The sequence below is a fragment of the Nansenia antarctica genome (assembly GCF_963989245.1).
Source record: "Nansenia antarctica genome assembly, chromosome: 5".
NCBI classification, from domain to species: domain Eukaryota; kingdom Metazoa; phylum Chordata; class Actinopteri; order Argentiniformes; family Microstomatidae; genus Nansenia; species Nansenia antarctica.
In genome coordinates this window covers 27,581,840-27,599,673 of record NC_137690.1, presented here as the reverse complement: position 1 = coordinate 27,599,673, position 17,834 = coordinate 27,581,840, and the positions used below count along the sequence as shown (strand labels likewise).

Sequence of the window (17,834 nt, the reverse complement as noted above, 5' to 3'; positions counted from 1 at the left end):
ATCGTGGGTTCTCTGTCCTAATACTAAAGAGGTTTTGCCTTGCTATTATTAATCTAATATACTTATATTAACTTATTATGAAAACTAGTGCTGAAAGTGAATTTCCCCCCTGGGATTGCTGTCTTTACGCCTGGATTTGAAGTCAGCTGGGTATTGTAGTCCATAGAATGTTTGGTATCATTCGACTCAGTAGCTTTCCTCTTTCACAGGACTACAAACATGGCCACACCGCGGCTGGATTTACGATGAGAAATCATTGATTACTGCTTGTCAAATATCTTTTTAAATATCGTGTATTTTGCTCCAAAAATGTTACAAATCATTTCGAAATGCACTAAAATACACATTCGGTCTTGTTTCGTGAACATTAGGATCTAAACTTTCAGCAACTAAACACCATCGTCCTGTTTTTTGTTTTGTTTTTTTGAAGTGGTTGAAGATGACGCGATGACGCTTGTTGCTATGGTAATCGATCAAGATACAACACTACAGTTTTCAAGAGGATGGAGGATAATGCTGCCGCCACACTCGATTCTTGTGATATTCTTGTGACAGAATTTCATACCTACGAGGATTATCTTGACTCTCAAGTCACATCTTTGGATTTGTATTATGTTGAGGTAACTTTTGATACTGATCACCTGTTGTTGCAATGATGTAAAGCAGTAATGACATGTCACAAAAAAACCACACGACATGTTGAATCAGGACTGCAGGCTCGTCCTGGTTGTGATAACTCGGGTTCAAGTTGGCATATAGTCAGGTAATCTTCATTTACACAAGCGTTATTGTATCTAATTACCGATATGCATTTTGCGTCTTCCATGCTCCTCTTATTCAAAATGCAAATGGCAGATGGAACAACTTTTGTCTAAGTGAAGCAAAGCCTATTTGTTGTAGTACATATTCGCATGAGCTAGGGGGCGGTATAGACCTGGCCAGTTGTACCACTCTGGAACTGGCTCTCTGTGCTACTTTAAGTAATGCTCTAATTTAGTCAGTTATAGGTTTGCCTAAACCAAAGGTTTAAAAGTAAAGTATAGCCTAAATAAAACACTAGCCTACGCCTACATTTCAACTGCATTTTCATCAAAACAGATTCTCTCAATTATTTTGTCCTATTTTATACTGCCATCTAAAAGCAGTTCTAATCATTAGACGCAGGTTAAGAATATAAACTAAAGGTGTCAACTAGATGTTTAGTATAAGAAAAAAAACATTCTCATCCACCCACATTAAAAGTGTTAAAAAGAGAGAGGTTTCAGTTGAGAGCAGATGAAGCAGGGTAAGCTCTCACTAGCTCTTATTCATTCATCAATCATGTAGCAAACAGTGGCCTGTATTCTGGCTGTAGGCCTATGCCTATATAGGCCAACCAATGCTGTTGCTTGTGCCTACTCTAAAGTGACCCCCATGAACACCGCTAAGTAGATGAAATGAGGCCCCCTGTGGCCCCTGATGGGAATGCCTAGAACATTTATATCTCTGACTGCTTGCTTACTTGGAATCCGTTAATGTGGTGTTAAGGAGATGAGGTCTCCAAACAGTTCAACCATTAAGTCTAGGGTGTTACCCAACATAATGTGTACAATGTGTGCTTTGTTTGAACTTATCTCCCAGAGGAGAGCTACAAACGGACAGAACTGGCCATCTTCATAGACATTGAGAAGTCTGAAGTAGACTTTGCATATTGAACAGCCAATTGATAATATGCTGTCTTCAACAGCTTTGGCTGAATATTAATCATGAGAAAACCGTCCCTTGTCTACATTTGTTTGACTGCAAAAACCTTCCACGACCAAGGGCGTTTGACTGTGAATTCCAGACATGGGCAGTACTTGAGTTCCAGTTTAGCCAGAAGATGGGCCTATTGCTCAGAAATTACATAACCCTGCCACACACTGCTTGAACACCTGTGTCCACAGAGAGTAGAAAACTGACACGTAGGCCTATCTTACCTGATAATCAGCTCAGGTCAAACATCATCAAACTCAGTCACCTCTGTGTTGTGTACACAACGGAGTGCAACCCAGGTAATCTGGCTTGCACAGTCATGTCGATATTGATCAAGTGTGTTGTTGCCAACAATGGCTACCGATAAACTAACGTTCCTGGCTGCCCTTGTTTGTCTTCGTTTACTTGTGTAAATGACCAAGATCAGGCTAGTATAGCACTTCAATACACGTCAGAAATGACTTAACGACACGTTAACACGTACACCTTAAATTGCAGAAAATCTTAACAACTATTCCAAATATAAAAAATGTAAAAAATGTTGATTGGAGTTCAGCAAACTTATTTAAGCCGGGAAAACAAATGTGAGCATATCTCACCGTGAAAGGGACTGAATGAGCCTTGAAAATGAAGGCAATAAGTAGGCCTACTAAGGCCATTTTGAAACCCATAAAAGAACTATGAGACTCGTTGCCGGTTCACCACATGACAGTTGAAAGAAATTGGACATTTCCGTCACTTGTCCAGATGCTGAGGGGTGCCTACATGAGGACTACATGAGGGGCATATGTCACGGAAAAGCAAGACACAGGGTTGTCTTGTTGACTTAGTCATGATATGCATGGATCCTAAAAACAAGTTTGCTATATACATCTTTTTTTTTTTACCCCCCACACACACACGAACACACACGCACGCACGCACACACACGCACGCACACACACACACACACACACACACACACACACACACATACACACACACACACACACACACAAACACACATTTTTATTGTGCTTCCAGACCAAAGAGCTGGAGAGTGGATGCGATGGAGGTGTAGGGTGAGAAGGATGAAGGTTACAGGCTGTAGGTTACAGTCAGCAGCGTGGTCCCCTCCCTGACTCAACCCTTTTCATTGCTCCTCCAGGATGAGGAGTTGGCCCGCCAGCTGGTGGAGGTGGGTATTAAGGGCAGCGGTGAGGTCCTGAAGAGGGAGGAATTTGAGACAAGGAAAGCAGCTGCAGAGGCCTCCAGGCTGTCCAAGAGGAGCCAGCAGAAGTAAGTTGACGTCGCAAATGACCAGTGAGAGAGGGACGTTCCCCAAGGCATCCGTCTGTCTGTCTGTCTGTCTGTCTATGTTTGTGTGACATGATTCACGTCACCTTTGAGGACTTGAGTAGACAACCTGAGAGATGACAATGCTATCAAACGTTCCATGACTTTAACAGAGCTTTAAACTTGTGCTGTAGTTGGTTAACTAAACAAACAAATGAACTCATACTTGTTCATACTTGATTTAACAGTTGTATGGTTCCCTATCTCTTTCTATTCCCTCCGTGCCCTTGTGTGACCAGGGTTTGGCCCTCTATCTAAACGTTCAGTTTAACGGCTCAACATCACCATGGCAAATATCATAAAACGACGACAAACTACTCCTGAAAAAAGCATCACAGAGATCTTGTGCTAATCCTAGATAAAGCCTTGTGGTTATGCCTTGTTTGATGACAAGCTGATACAGACTTGTGATAATAAAAAAAAACGTTCCCTCACACACATGGTTGTGGAGGTACCTGTACCTGCCCAGTGTTGACTTTGATTGAACTCTTAGATGCTTATCCAAAAGTGCAGATGTATGAGGTGTTTTGTTTTTTTCAGCAACAAAACGCAGTGCTGAACATCAGTGACACTAGTGTAATGGGAGCCCCCACACCTGCAGTTACTGAGATATCAGGCCTAGAGTCTTTCATCTTGTCCCAACAAGAAATGGATCTGTGCTCTTTTAGGGGGGGGGGCACATACTGTAAGCTCCCTATCAAATGTACATATTAGTCAACCTCTATTCTTAGGTCTATGTGGAGAGTGTTCAAGAGCATAGGGTATTGACTTATTTTTTGCAAAGGGCTCCACCCTCAAAGAGCATACGAAAAGAACCACTGAAATCTTGCTACTCGAGCCTTTGAAGTTTGATACCCCATGGCCATTGGCCACAAATGACGACCTTTTCACTGTGATTTTGACTTATTTACCAAAATAGTACTTCCCAAATTATAGTAGGGGTACCCCCAAGGGTTATGCAAGCTAAGTCAGAATTAGGGTTGCAAAAATCCCGTAAGTTTGGGACATTTAGGGTTAGAGTTAGCTTAGCCTAAACTTACGGGAATTTTGCAATCTTAGTCAGAATAGAGGGGAGACTTTTAGTCTTGGGAAGAAAATGATAGTCAACATAACACATGTGTGAAAAGTAAGCTAGGTCTTCCCCTCCTGGCAGCTTCTTCAGTCAGTGCATTTTAATCATTTTACTTTGGACTACCTTGAGACACCTGTTTGTAAAGAGCAAAGGAAAAAATGAAGGATTTGGTTCAGATACAAAGCAAAGCCCTTGCCCTTCCTGGTACAATATGTTTGAGTGATTTTCCCATGATCAATTTCATCGCAGTCTGTCTTTGCATTGGTGTTCAGCAGCGCAGAGATGGAAAAACTCTATTAATAAGAAGAGGCTGCTGCTGGGAAAGGCATCACTTGTAACTCTTTTACAATCTGTTCTGTGCAGGACCCAGGCAAGTGGTTTTTGAATCCCCACCAGGGTAACTAGCCTATAGTGTTGAGGTTGACATTTGAGAAAGACCCTTGGCAGGAAATACTATCTACCTCTTGAGTAATAGTGATAATAATATCTATTTAGATTTTGTGAGATTGAAATTCATCCTGGAAAGTGCTTCTGATTCTAATGGTCAGGCATTTTGCTTGTCACAATCTTTCATCTCCTGAGAGACCAGTGTGGTTAAGCAATTTGTATACTTTATGCTTGATCTTGTATCCAATATAGGTCATTGCCTGAAGTATAAAAATCATGTAGATTGATACTGGCTTATGTAGGCTTAGTTGCAGCACAAAAAGACAGATGAAAACAGAAAAACACACCACCACACTCTATCGTTAGAATAAAAAGCTTATTTTTGTTGATTAAGTTAAAATACTAATAATAGGCTACTACTAATAGCCTAATAATAATCAGAAGAGATGTTTGATCCGTTTTTCCTGTGGCGGTGGTGTATTGTGGGTAGCGAGCTAATGCAGGCGACTTTCCACAAGAAAGAACAACACAACAAACAAGCATCTATCTTGAAGCAGGTTTTTATTCAGTGATAAAGTGAGACAGTTTTGGTCTGTTTTTTTCTTCAGCCCAGAAGTCTCAGGTTGCCGTTGCAATTAGTGTAGGCTATGCCTCCCATGTTTTTTCTATTGGCTAATTAATTGGATAAAGTCTGCATATTTTTTTTCCATGAACATTTGACGTCTTGAAAAAAATACCTTCGACCAACACCCACAGACCTTTTCCGTCAAAGGTGGCAAGCTGGAGCTTTGTCTTCTAGCTGTTGAACTGTCGATTTCTCTTTCCTTTGCGGTTTTCTGATTGGATCTCGACCAACCCGACCCCTTGACCCCCTGTTGTGGTCACACTGCGAAAACACAGCCCCAAGATGCAATGTACCACCTGCAGAGGGCTTGAGCACAATAATGGCAGTGTTCTAAAAAGCCAGTGTTACTCTCACAATTGGCAGCTGTTCAGTAAACAACATGACTGGGTGACTTGTTCAGGGAGGAGGACTATTTACTTTAGACATAGTATGGCTGTAATGATGTGTATGACAATAGCAGTTATCAAATATCCATAATGCATTGCATTTTTTCAGGGCCACTGTATAGAATGAGAGTGCCTGGCCTGAAAGCCCATTGTGAGTCTGCAGAGACGGTATGTTTATATCCCATAGTCAAGCCATTTCGGGAATGCCTTTTCCCTCTCTGTAGGCCAAGCCTAGGTGTCCCAAGGTATTTCTTTTCAATGCACTGTCACTGCTCTGTTTTTTCTCTTCTTTTCAACCTCTCTGTGCTCTCTGAGACCTTAAGTGCCTGCAGGTGTATAAATAGAGCTGTTTTCAATTAAGGCTAACCTCGCCTGTAGCGTGCATCTGATCAATGAATGCCTCTGCACCTGTGGTAATAAAATACCAAGGGAGTGGAGATAGCGCTGCGAATGCTAATCAGATGTTGCCCTGTTGTTGCCCTGTTACATTCTGGAGGATAACATGCTCCTCTTGACAGGTCGGCTGTGAAACGGGGGCCTCGCCAGCACTTCACAAAAGAACAAACAAAGGAACTGTGCTCTCGTCAGACATTAGTGAAATTCAATATACGATTGAAAAAGAAAACTTGAATGAGATATATGAAAGGGATGCTTAGTCAGTTGTGTGGTTGTTGGGTTAGTGTGAGTGCTGTGCCAAAAATCGAGTCAAAATCAACAGCAATTTTTGTTCTGTTCATGTCATAGGATAGAATACAAAGCATGTTTTGTCAGAATTGTTGTAACTCTTTTCAAAAGCTTATATGAAGTATGTCTCATATCACAAAATCTTTGGAAAGCAATAGAAACATGTTTTCTTTAATTTAAACAGGACATAACTGTCTAGCTTTGATTTTATATTACATTTCTGGTCCATGTATCCCTCTCAAATGCTAAGAAGTTTGACTTGACAGAGGAGGAGAGTCGGTGATCATGAGCAAATTCAACTTATAGAGTTGTCATTTATTTATATTTGATTAACATACTTAATCGTCATCTTTTGAATTTCAGTTTGCATGTAATGCTTATTGTGTGCTTTAACAATGAACAATTAATAATTGTACCCACCAGCTACGAAGATCAGCTCAGACACATACCAGGTTTCCGTAGAAAATTGGAGCCAAGCTGGATTTGTGCTGAGCTGGATCTAGGTTAAGCAGCATGGACCGAATTGCATTTCTTGGGTTACTTGTGTATGCAAGTGAAACTTAACTGATGAAAGGTTGCCAGGCAACATTTGCACATTTGTTTAAAGCTACTTGTTCATTTCTTTACAAAAAATAAAGCCGCTGCACAATGTTTAGTTGAGCTCTGTGTAACTGCACTTGGTCATTGTGGAAAGTGTTTTTTTTATTGCCACTTTCCTCACAAAAAAGAAGCTAGGTTAGTTAGCTAACTCAATCTGGCTAGCTATGTTCTTGCTAGCAGTGAATGTTATAGCTGGTTGCTCAGTTACGGCGCCACCAGCCCGATTCTAATGAGCCAGCACCATATGAGAAACCGGGCAGGTTTTGGTGTGGCCGAATATTTGTACCTCTGTTTGTAACCCTGAATCCGGGCTGGCACGAATCTGGCCAATGTACCAATGGAAACGGGGTAAAAGAGCAGAGGAAGAGTGCTGAGGAGATATGAACCTACAGTTCCCGGCTCCAGCCCTGGCTCTGGCCCAGTAGTCCATGTCAGCAGATGTCCTGACCTCGCGTGCTCGTGACAGGCCTCAGAGGCCTCCACAGGCTCCCCTGCCGCCCCCGGTGTCTAACCACAGCCATGCTCTTTGTCCATTGTGCTGCTACTTTTTACAATCCGCCTCGAGAATTCTCCACTCTCCTCTACGTTAAAGAGAGCCATCACTCAGCACGCCAAGTAAAACCAATGCCGTGAACATGTACACGTACAGTAAATGCACTCCAGTGCTAATCCAACCCCCAGTTGCTCAGCTAAAATAAGGTTGTGGATGTTACTGATACAAGAAGCCTCACGAACGGGTCCTGGGCTGGTTTTCAGCAAGCAAACCTCTGCCACTCCACTACTCTGGCACTGGCCTGGGGCTATGAGGTTTTGCAGGCTCCATTACATGTGCTGTCAGGCCAATTGCCTCCCCTGCACTCTGTGCTTTTGGATGAGTGTTCAACTGCAGAGCTTTCCCTGCCAGCTCCATCCAGAGACACACATCCTGTCAGGCCCAGGCCAACCACCACATCCCTCCCATCCACGCAGCACACGGATCGGTTTATGCCACTTTTGGACTCGGCAGGTCGGCAGTGATTGTGTGAAGAGCTGTCAACGTGGACCCGGATCTTAAGGTCTCAGAAGTCATCCCGTATTTCACAGTAATAAGATGATTTGTACAATATCTGTCTCGTTTAGTGTATCTTAAGAGTCAAGTCCCAAATGTGCGTAGTCAAAAGGTTGTTATTCAATAGTTAACTTGATATGTCTTTTATTTTTTTATTTTAAATATACAGCTTCTCAAATCTGTTCTCATTCTTAGTACTGTCCAGTTTGTAATTTGTTCACAAATTTGTGTCCTCCAAAATGTCAAATAAGAAAGAAAATCACTTGACACTGGACGTTGCTTGGTAAAGTTAGCATGGGCAGGTGCAGACCATTCTGTAGCTAATGCGTAATTTGTATACATTTTAAGACTCATTCATAATAACAGATTGCTGCAAGAAAGAAGCACAAATTGTTTTGTTTTTGATGTGGTTAGGGAGAGGAAAAAAAAACGGTGACCATAATGAACCATTTGCTAGTAGTCTTTTTGATCAAGAGAAAAAACACCAAGCTTGTTTATCCACAGTGCATTGATTAAATATTAAGCAAGCCAATTAAAAACGGTTAACCAAACTGAAGAATGCAAAAATACATTTACGTGCTGTAAAGTTGGGACTTTGTTCTGGTCTAACAAAAAAATGTCAGCAAACGTATAGCCATATGGCTGTGTGCTGTTTGATCTGGTAAAATGTAAGCACGCACTGCAAAGAAATGTAACAACGTCTTTCGTAAAACATTTTGTAATAGCATTGTCTCATGAAAGCAAACACATGTCAAGGAATATTTGCTTTGTTGGCTAACATAAGCACAACTTGTGCCATATCAGATCCATGTAGTTACGTAAATCTGATGGTCGTTTCTCTAAATGTAGTATGCTTTAGCCATGTATGCTTTGCATTTTTTTGTAACCAAATGTTAGTAGTTTACAACATGTGTTGGAGCAGATTTATCTGCTACTTTAAAGTATTATGTTTCAGCATGGAAATGGACTATACTAAAATCAGCTGAGTAAACATCTGGATTCAGGGCACAGAGCTTCAACGTCAAGCTCCTTGTTAGACTCGTTTACAATGAATAGAGTTTGGATTGAGCAGAAGTAAGACCCTCCTATTTCAATTTCCTCAATAGAGATTTCCGACGGATCAATGCAATCTGGATCTTATGTTCTTTTAACAATATACTTGTATGTTCTTCCTTTTGACTTTGGTATGTTCCAAATAGTTTTCAAACCTGAATTGGCAAAAACAGGCCTGAATATCGTACCAAAATATTAGACCTAATATCACCTTGCAAAATTGGAGAACACTGGGTGAACATTCTTTTTGGGTTTGCAGCCTTGGAGAGAGTAACAGACAAATCCACTCTGCCGCTTCAGTTGTAGGCCTGCCTGCACCATGTGTGTTTGCGGTGGAGCAAAGATGCTGCTCATGTTGACAAGCTCCCTGGCTGTGAGTGCAGAAGGCCGTGTGCTGAGAGCTGGTGTGCAGAGGGGTCGTCTGCCCGGGACGCTCAGCACTATAGGAGAAGGAGAGGGGTTGCACTTTGATGGCTGACTGAAAGTCTTTGAAGATAAGACATCTTTTCTCCTTTTTCTCCCGCGCTCTTTTATTCATGGTTGCATCAAGCCAGGCATGACTATGATCTTTGTGTCTCGAGTCAGCATGGGGAGAATGGGAGCTCCCCAGGAAAACAACCACAGCATTAGGATGTGAGCAATTATGTGTAAGCAAAGATGTGTAATAAAACCCCCTGACACTGATGATATTCACCAGCGCTGGTTTCATTAGGCTTGGAGGACAGGGCTTTCATCTCCATTGTTTCCAGAGTTGTGTTTATTATGATATATAAGCCTTGAGTGATTGATTAAAAAGTCATAACTGGAACTTTGTCTCCATTTTAATGCTTGATAGTGAGCTTACTGTTGATTCCCATTGCATTCCATTTGTTTGTTTGTTTCATTCAACTCTCATTTTAGACACGATAATGAGTAGCTTAGGCCTAAGGATTAGGCCTAAGGATTTTTGTTTTGGTATAGCGTAAGCCTGAGTAATGCATTCAATCACATTGATGCGTGGGGCAAGATAGTTTGCAGTGATTTTGTTTCTGTTACTTTTTAAAAAAGAAGTAGAGCCACTTATAAGGACAGTAGCTGTATCACTGTAAGTTCAAGAACATCTTGAAGCACTCATTGGTTTCGTCAGATCAGTCCGTCAAAATCAAAAGATTGCAATGGGTAACGGGTTGTCATTGCTCAATCCATGATTGATTTCTTTTTAAAAGGCTTGCTGAGTGAGTCAAATGAATCATGCTTTTGATTTAGTGACAAGCAGGATATGGGTGACCAGTCTTCAAACCTTATGCAGGGCATAAGTTTGTTGGAAATCTCCCTCCTCTGGCCAACATGACAAAATGTAGTTTAAAGTTCTCAAACAACAACATCCTCCCTAATAACAACATAAACCCACAAAATGGACTTGCAGCTGTTGTCTTGCATGCATGCACAATTCAAAGAGGAAGCTACCAGAGATAGAAAGGCAAAAAATGCTAAGTCCACTCGCCTAGAACACCCCGGGCCAATAACAACATGTTTGTATACAAACCGAGTACAGGGTAGGACTCCATTGTTGATAAATGAAATATTTCTTCCAAGCGATCTCATTCCCTGATCACTACCGATTAAACATAGTCATTACAACCTATTGTGCTGGCTGGTACTCTTTTTAATTTAGCCATTACTCTTTTGATCACTGTGTTTAGCATATCTAATGACCCTGTTGTTCATTTCAAATTGAAATGGCCATAAATCAAGGCTTTTGTTTAGCCTCCTTGTCAGTCACTGTACCTCCCAAAATTAATAGCAACACGGCGGATTAGGGGATTTGTCATGGTTGAGGTAGCGTAGCCTTACTGTCCTTTAAAGTGGTTCAATGCTATGTACAGAGCTAATGCTAGCTAAACCAAAAGAAGCACTTGGCATGGTGTCTCCTTTCGTCTTTTAATAGAAACATGTGTTTGCTTGTTGTTCTCGGCTGCCATTTCCTCTTCAGATGCCATTTGTCTTGTAAGCGGCGCTCCCACCGTATCCGAGGGGGCTCCCATCCAGGGGATGTCCTGCTGCTCTCCAGCTCAGCCGCTCCATACCCGTGTAAAAAGAGGTTTTTATTATGAGCTGTTACAGCGGTTAGAGACTTGCGGAGGTTGGGATATGTTCAGCTCTATCCCTCACATCCTTTACCTCGGGCTCAAAGGTCTCTGATGTTTGATTACTCGCGATCGAATCCCCCCTGCCGTTCTCCTCCTCCTCCCCAATACCCCCGGTGCAGGGGTGGAAGTGGTTTTCACATTATATAGCTCTTGCCATAAAGCTAATAGACAGCACTGTCATCATCTGCTTTGTAGTTTGGGGTCCTGGAGATGGCGGATGTATATGATGGGTTCTGCAGCGAACTGTAGGTATTATGTCGAGCAAAGGTCCGTCCCTGGTGCAACGCTTGCTGGCTCACTGGATCCTGGCCAAGGACCACCAACACATGGTTGATTTTCACCGCCTAGTTTACATACAGTAGGAGGGGGAACTTTACTGTACTGCAGTGCCGGAAGAGTAAAGTAACCCCCCCCCCCCCCCCCCCTGCCCCTGACCTATTGAATATGGATTTGAAAGACTACAGAACAGCCCATAGAGTAGGCCTGTGTGAAGTGTATGTTGTTTTTTGGCACCTGTATGTTCAAACACTTCTGAGTGTGTCAAGGACATGCTTCAGAAGTCACAAATAAAGTGTATTCCGAGAAAATGATTGTCATGAGGAGTTTAGATGATGCACAACATGTTGCCCTGTGGTTAAGTTGCTTTTGCATTAAGATATAATTAAAAGCTACTACAAACTGATGAGACTGAAACCACACAGCCAACATGTGCAAACCAGATAGACAGGGGGAGGGGGTCTTGCTGTTCAAATTAGGGATGCAGCTACTTGTTTAAAAGCCTCTCCTTTATGATTTCAATGGAATCTTCTCAAGAGCGCGTCATGATTTTGTCTTCCTCTGTGTTCTTGCTTACTTCCTCGTGAACTGCTTGTGCCCAATGCTGTCAAATCCAGGGCTGTGTACGTTTAGAGAAAACAAACGATCTCGGCGACATACATGTGTAAACCCATTGGTTTGTTTGAGTACAAACATTCTGTTCTTTATTTACTCTGTTTGAAATTTGACGTACCAATGGGCTGTTAAGGGGGAGAACTTTATCGTCTGACTCGTTGCCAAACTGTGCTTACACCCGTTGTCCGATAAGGATGTAAAAACGTGACACCTCTTCCAATCCCTGGCGGTCAGTGAACAACCTAGGCCTAGCAATTTCATTCATATCCCAACACTCAACAATGTTCCAGAGGAAATGTCCATTGTGTCTGTGCTGCAAGGCTATCATTGGTCATTATGTTTAAGGAAACAGTTTTTCCTGAACTAGGCCTATACTGTATTATCATTTCCAAGACCTTATGCCTAACTATTTTCTGCTCTTGACTAACATAAATTGCTTTGTAGGCCTAACACAAGGATTAAAGAAGTGAGATGGGCAAAAGCATGAATGATAAAGTTTATGTTGGCTGAGGTTAATTCAGATTAATGTCAATTAATCCCTGAATTTACTGAATTGAAACTGAAATGACCCCAGCCACATCGCTGTGTAAGCACACTGACACTTACAGTAAGGGACATATAACTTTCTCAACTGGTTTTAGTTGAATTTATATTTTTTGGCTTGGTGTTTTTAAGTTAATGATAACAGTTTATGTGTATGATTTTGTCATATTGATGAATGTTTATAGATTGCTGACAATGTGTCTTTTGATTCTATTGATACATATCCAAAAACATGAAAATGGATTTGTTGTATTTTTTACACATTCATGGTGGAATGTGAGTATAACCCCTCCTATTAGCAAGGGTGGCCACAAAGCACAATGAGGGGCTCAGGTAGAATATCGTGTGCAGCACATGTGTAACTGATACATTCAGCTCATTGTAATCAGAGGTGACAGAGGATTTAAAAAAAGCCCCAAATAAAGTAAATTGTCATGCTGTGAGGAATTTCCCTTGACGTCCACCAGCCCAAAATAATATTTTCCATAAGATTATTTTTCCCAAGTACTCTCAGGAAAAATATGCCAAGTACAGTACGTGTTGATTTTCAAGAAATCACTGTATTATTGAAAGTTCCCATCTGCCAGGCTATTGAAACCCTAATCTGCCTCAAGAATAAAAGATTAAATAATCTCATGACATCTGTTGCTCTTTGAGGTAGGCCTAAATTGTCGTATGTCAACGTATGTCTTCCTCACAAATTTCTAGCCAATTGCTGAGTATTTATTTGCAAAATGTTGGCAAAGTCAAGAGTTAAGGAGGAATGTTAAGCCCCTTAAACTTTTTAATGACATTCCATTAATTATGGAATAATAATAATACTTTTTTTGCTGAAACAAATTGTGGCTTTTTTGGAAAAGGAGACATCAGTTTTTTAATGATAATTAGGGGTTGGTACGGATCAAATTTGTTTGGCAAACGTGATAGAATAGCACAAAGTTAGAGCTCAGGGCAATGTGCTGTATTGAATTTCTCCGGCTTTCCCTGCAGTAAACATTGCTGTTCCTTTCAGCTGTGCAAACAGATAGTAAAATTGACTTGGAGACCAGTTGGGAGATAAATCATTATTGAGAGTGCAGGTCAGTGCATAGTTAGGTGAGCACAAGTGGGAACACAAAAGAGGGGTGTTTTGGTGGGTAAGCTCATGCACGGTAGTCGTGTCTCTGTGTGTGTGTGTGTGTGTGTGTGCGTGTGTGTGTGTGTGTGTGTGTGTGTTTCTCTGTGTGTGTTTTTGTCTGATGGTAGTTCATTTTATTCACAACATAGTGTTCAGAGTAAGTTACTACAATAGCATTCCAAAAGAACCAATGTTTTGATGCACTGCAAAAAGTCAGCTCTCGAAAACAAGAAAAAAAAATGGGGGAAATATTACTTAAAATAAACAAAATTATCGGCCAGCAGAACAGGAAAATTTGGCTTGCCAAGATTTTATTAAAACAAGTAAAAGATATCTTACAACTAGTGCAGTCAGACAAAAAACAAGCATATATTGCCTTGATTTAAGATATTTAATCTTACTTTGATTTACTTTTTGCAGTGTGGATATGAATTTGCCCTTGAGTATGAAGTATTAAGTACAGATATTCAAGTCATAGGTCTATCTATAAATATTCAACTTATTGGAGGCGTATAGGACACACACTAAGAAAATCTGTGTGATTACAAAAGAAACATTTCCAATCTGTTTATTTTGAATTAGCTCTATCAAGTATGTCACAGAGCTTGATTATTTATCATCCACCATCGCTTATTTGATTAAGGAAGTCAAGCGCTTGTTTAAGTCAAACAAGCCGCCCACAACAGAGGGGGCACAACGGTATGTCACCATGGCTTTATTTAGGCTACATAGCCTTATTTATTTGTTTTATTGCTAATTTGTGCTTACTGTAGCCTAGTTATTTTTACTCATGGTGCATAGTGTTCTTGGCACACAAAAAAACATCCAGTTTAAACATCAACTCAACCTAGAGGCGTTTCAGAGCAGGGATAAGCCTCATATACAAAACACAGTTCTCCTCAGGTGATGGACTCGGCTAGTTGCCATACAACATCCCCCTCTATTTCACCTCTCCCCATGTTTCAGATGACAATTTTGTTTAGTTTGAAGCCCCATCTTGCTTTTGAAAATTACAGTGAGACCTCTGCCTGTGGTATCAGAGCCTACTCATGCCAGTGGTCATCTTTCCAAAGCAAGCAGCTCCCCTTGAATCCTGTTTTTCTTGTGCTTTTAAGAGACCAAGAGAGAGGGAGAAAAAATCTGACCGGGAATCCATTGACTGCCAACTTTAACCAGTAAAAGGCAACGTTCCTCCAAGAGACATAAATTCATACATTTGCGACCAACTGTTGATTATTTGCTAACCTCTCTATTAACCTTTCTGACGGAATTTCCAATAAAAATTATTCTTTTGTTAAGCTGTTTAACTTGCTGAATTGGCAGCCCTGTATTATTACGGAGGACCCCATGTTGAGATTTTTGGTGAGGAGCTAGGTTAAGAAATAACATCCAATTTGTTTCCCTCATTCATCAGGTGCCTTCTCCACAGAATTTCATATTAAACCTTGCTTATTTTCATGGGCTATGACTATTCAGTGAAACCAATTGGGCCAAAAGACATTATGTAGGTGCTTTTCAAAACAACTGCCATGGGTTTGCAGAGTGTAGGTATCACATGAGAGATGCTGAACCCATTTGCTAAATAAATTGTTTGAAAGATCATCCGGGGAGAAGGAAGGTCCAATATATGGACCTTGGATCCGGCCTTGGATGAGCATCCTTCACACTAATGCAGTGTTTATATGTCTGTAAACACACTGGTGGATAGTCGTTCAGCAGTGACAGCTGTTCACCCCCTGCAGAGATGGCTTGGAGCTTGGTGGTTTATTCCACTCCAGGAAGACACTTTCAGTTCTCTCTTCTGAGGGCTCAATGAGCTGTTACCTCTCCAGAGTTAACCTTGTTCACTCCCTTGTGTTTTCAGATTCACTCTTACTTTCGGAGTGAGTGATTCTGCTATGATTTGCCTTGGACAGCTAGATCTCTTTGAGTCACATTAAGATAATGAAGGCCTATGCAGGTCAAGGAAAAGCCATACCGGTTCAGCGCAACAGCCTACTTGTCTGAGCTGCCCTATTGTATTTTGTCACATGGGAGAAAGATGCTGGTTAACATTTTCATAAAGCCAGGTGATAAGCATCATTATCTTCATTTCCTGTGAATGTCAGGGCCTACCTACACCGCAGGGTCATAGACCAACATGAGACACCCACAAGCAGTAATTCCAAAACACTCCAGAATCACTGCTAGCCTGACACCCAGTCATTAGTCCTAATAACCACAGCCTAATGGCCAAAGTCATGTTAATTCTCTCAAATGAGGCTTGATAAGAGATTTGTCGACGGAGGGAAACTTAAACACGCTCTTCTATATTATTTGCCATGGTATTATTTTCCCTCCAAGCGTGACTGTGTGTGTTTCTTTAGCTACTGGATGGGGTAACCCCAGTCACTTGCCTCCTCAACACCTGTGTTTACTTTGGGGCCTCGGCCTCCATGACCCAGCAGCAATCCTTCACTCACTCAGGAGATGGAGTGAGCTCCTAGCCTCCAAATATGTGCTGGCCCTGCACTTTCACCACTATGTGATTCCTCTAAGACTTTCATTATGGGGCACGGGCCAAAGACTAGTATAAATTACATTCCTTTTTCAAATTCTAGTATATTTGAACACGAAAAAGAAAAAAAAATGCAGATCCTGTTCTCTATTATTGTAATTTAAGCAAAGTAAGGAGCGGGAAAGGGACGTTTTTCAACACAAGTTGCGCTGGCGGGCGCAGTGCAAAGCTCTGTGGGTGGAGGGCAGATTCAATGAGCCATTATACTGGCAGTAGGTGAACAACCTCCCCCTGACTAGTGCAGCAGAAGGAAATGGGACCTATGAATCTGAATGGAGCCAGGTTTCGTTTTTTCCCCCCCATTCTCCCTGAACTGAACTGTCACCCTCACTGCGGCCCGCGTCCCACTGCTTCAGGTGTCCCTCTTTGTTAAGTTGGAGGAGGTCATGTGGAGTTTACGACCAATAGCGGGCCTATTACAACTCATTATTTATTCACCGATGATTGCTGTGAGACCTGGGAGGCATTATAACTGTCCTGGGGATTGCAGCGGACTGCTGGAATGTGTATCGTTAAAAAGATGGTGAGATTCTGTTTCTGACATACCCAAACCTGTCAAAGTGCAATGTATCTGAAGGTCATGTGGCTAGATTATATTTGGTAACTATAGAGGTTCCAGGTTCCAAAGGAAGCAGATATCAGATTTGATAAGATTACTTTTACACGAGTGTTGCCAGGGACTTCAATGGAAGTGACGTTATTTGCTGCTAACAACATTGTGAACAAATCATCTATAAAATGATGGCACCTGACCAGTTCATCAACAAAGTCGACTGTCAAGATGCTGGCATTTTGAACCATTGTACAAGGGAGATTGTGAATGCAATCAAAGCTAGATGGCACGTACAGTATATGTTGCCTGCAGGCTGCGCCACACTCATAGTGGCATGTGCTTGGCAGTGATCGACACAATGTTACGTTCATTAAGTCTGGCTGGCTAGCAACTACAGTATCTAGCTGGCTGGCTACGAGCTGGATTAAAAGTGTTGAGGTAGCCAACATGATTTACATCATTTCTCCAGCTCATGTGGTTTGCTAGCTAGCCAGCCAACTAACCTAAATGTTGGTGGCATGGCTACTACTGTAATAGTAAAAGTAGCTTGTAGTAGGAGTAGGAGTAGCTAGTAGTAGTAGTAGTAGTAGTAGTATAAGTAGTAGCTAGTAGGAGGAGGAGGAGGAGGAGTAGTAGTAGTAGTAGTAGTAGTAGTAGTAGTAGTAGTAGTAGTAGTAGTAGTAGTAGTAGTAGTAGTAGTAGTAGTAGTAGTAGTAATAGTAGTAATAGTAGGAGGAATAGTATAAGTAGTAGTAGTATAAGTAGTAGTAGTAATAGTAGGAGTAGCTAGTAGTAGTAGTAGTAGTAGTACTAGTAGTAGTAGTAGTACTAGTAAGGGCTCGACATTAAGGCTTGTCCTCTACAAGTACATTTTATGTTCGGACAAGTGGACTTCCTCCTGCACTTGTCCGATGGACAAGTCAAAACAAAAAAAGAAATCAATATGTATTAATATCTGCAAAACATTAATTCCTCCTTCCGATCTGAATAGTAAAACATTTTTTTACAAGCAAAGCGATGCCGCGCCTCATTCTCGCTGAGGCTATTTCAGTCTCTCGTAGTTCATTATCGTCGATGTTATAGAGTAGTTCATTCATAGTTCGTAAATTCGCTCACAGCG

The 17,834-nt window shown here is 41.4% G+C and overlaps 1 protein-coding gene across 1 annotated transcript in view; it reads left to right on the top strand.

The window, feature by feature from the left end:
- Nucleotides 1-503: 503 nt before the first annotated feature.
- The window catches only part of cfap299 (cilia and flagella associated protein 299), a gene marked incomplete at its 5' end in the record, with an annotated part of 81,099 nt that continues 63,768 nt past the window's right edge, over nt 504-17,834 (top strand). Inside the window, 2 exons of the mRNA XM_080532836.1 lie at nt 504-620; nt 2,882-3,012. Of these exons, the coding sequence (XP_080388962.1) occupies nt 504-620; nt 2,882-3,012 (248 nt within the window). The remainder of the gene's footprint in view (nt 621-2,881; nt 3,013-17,834) is intronic.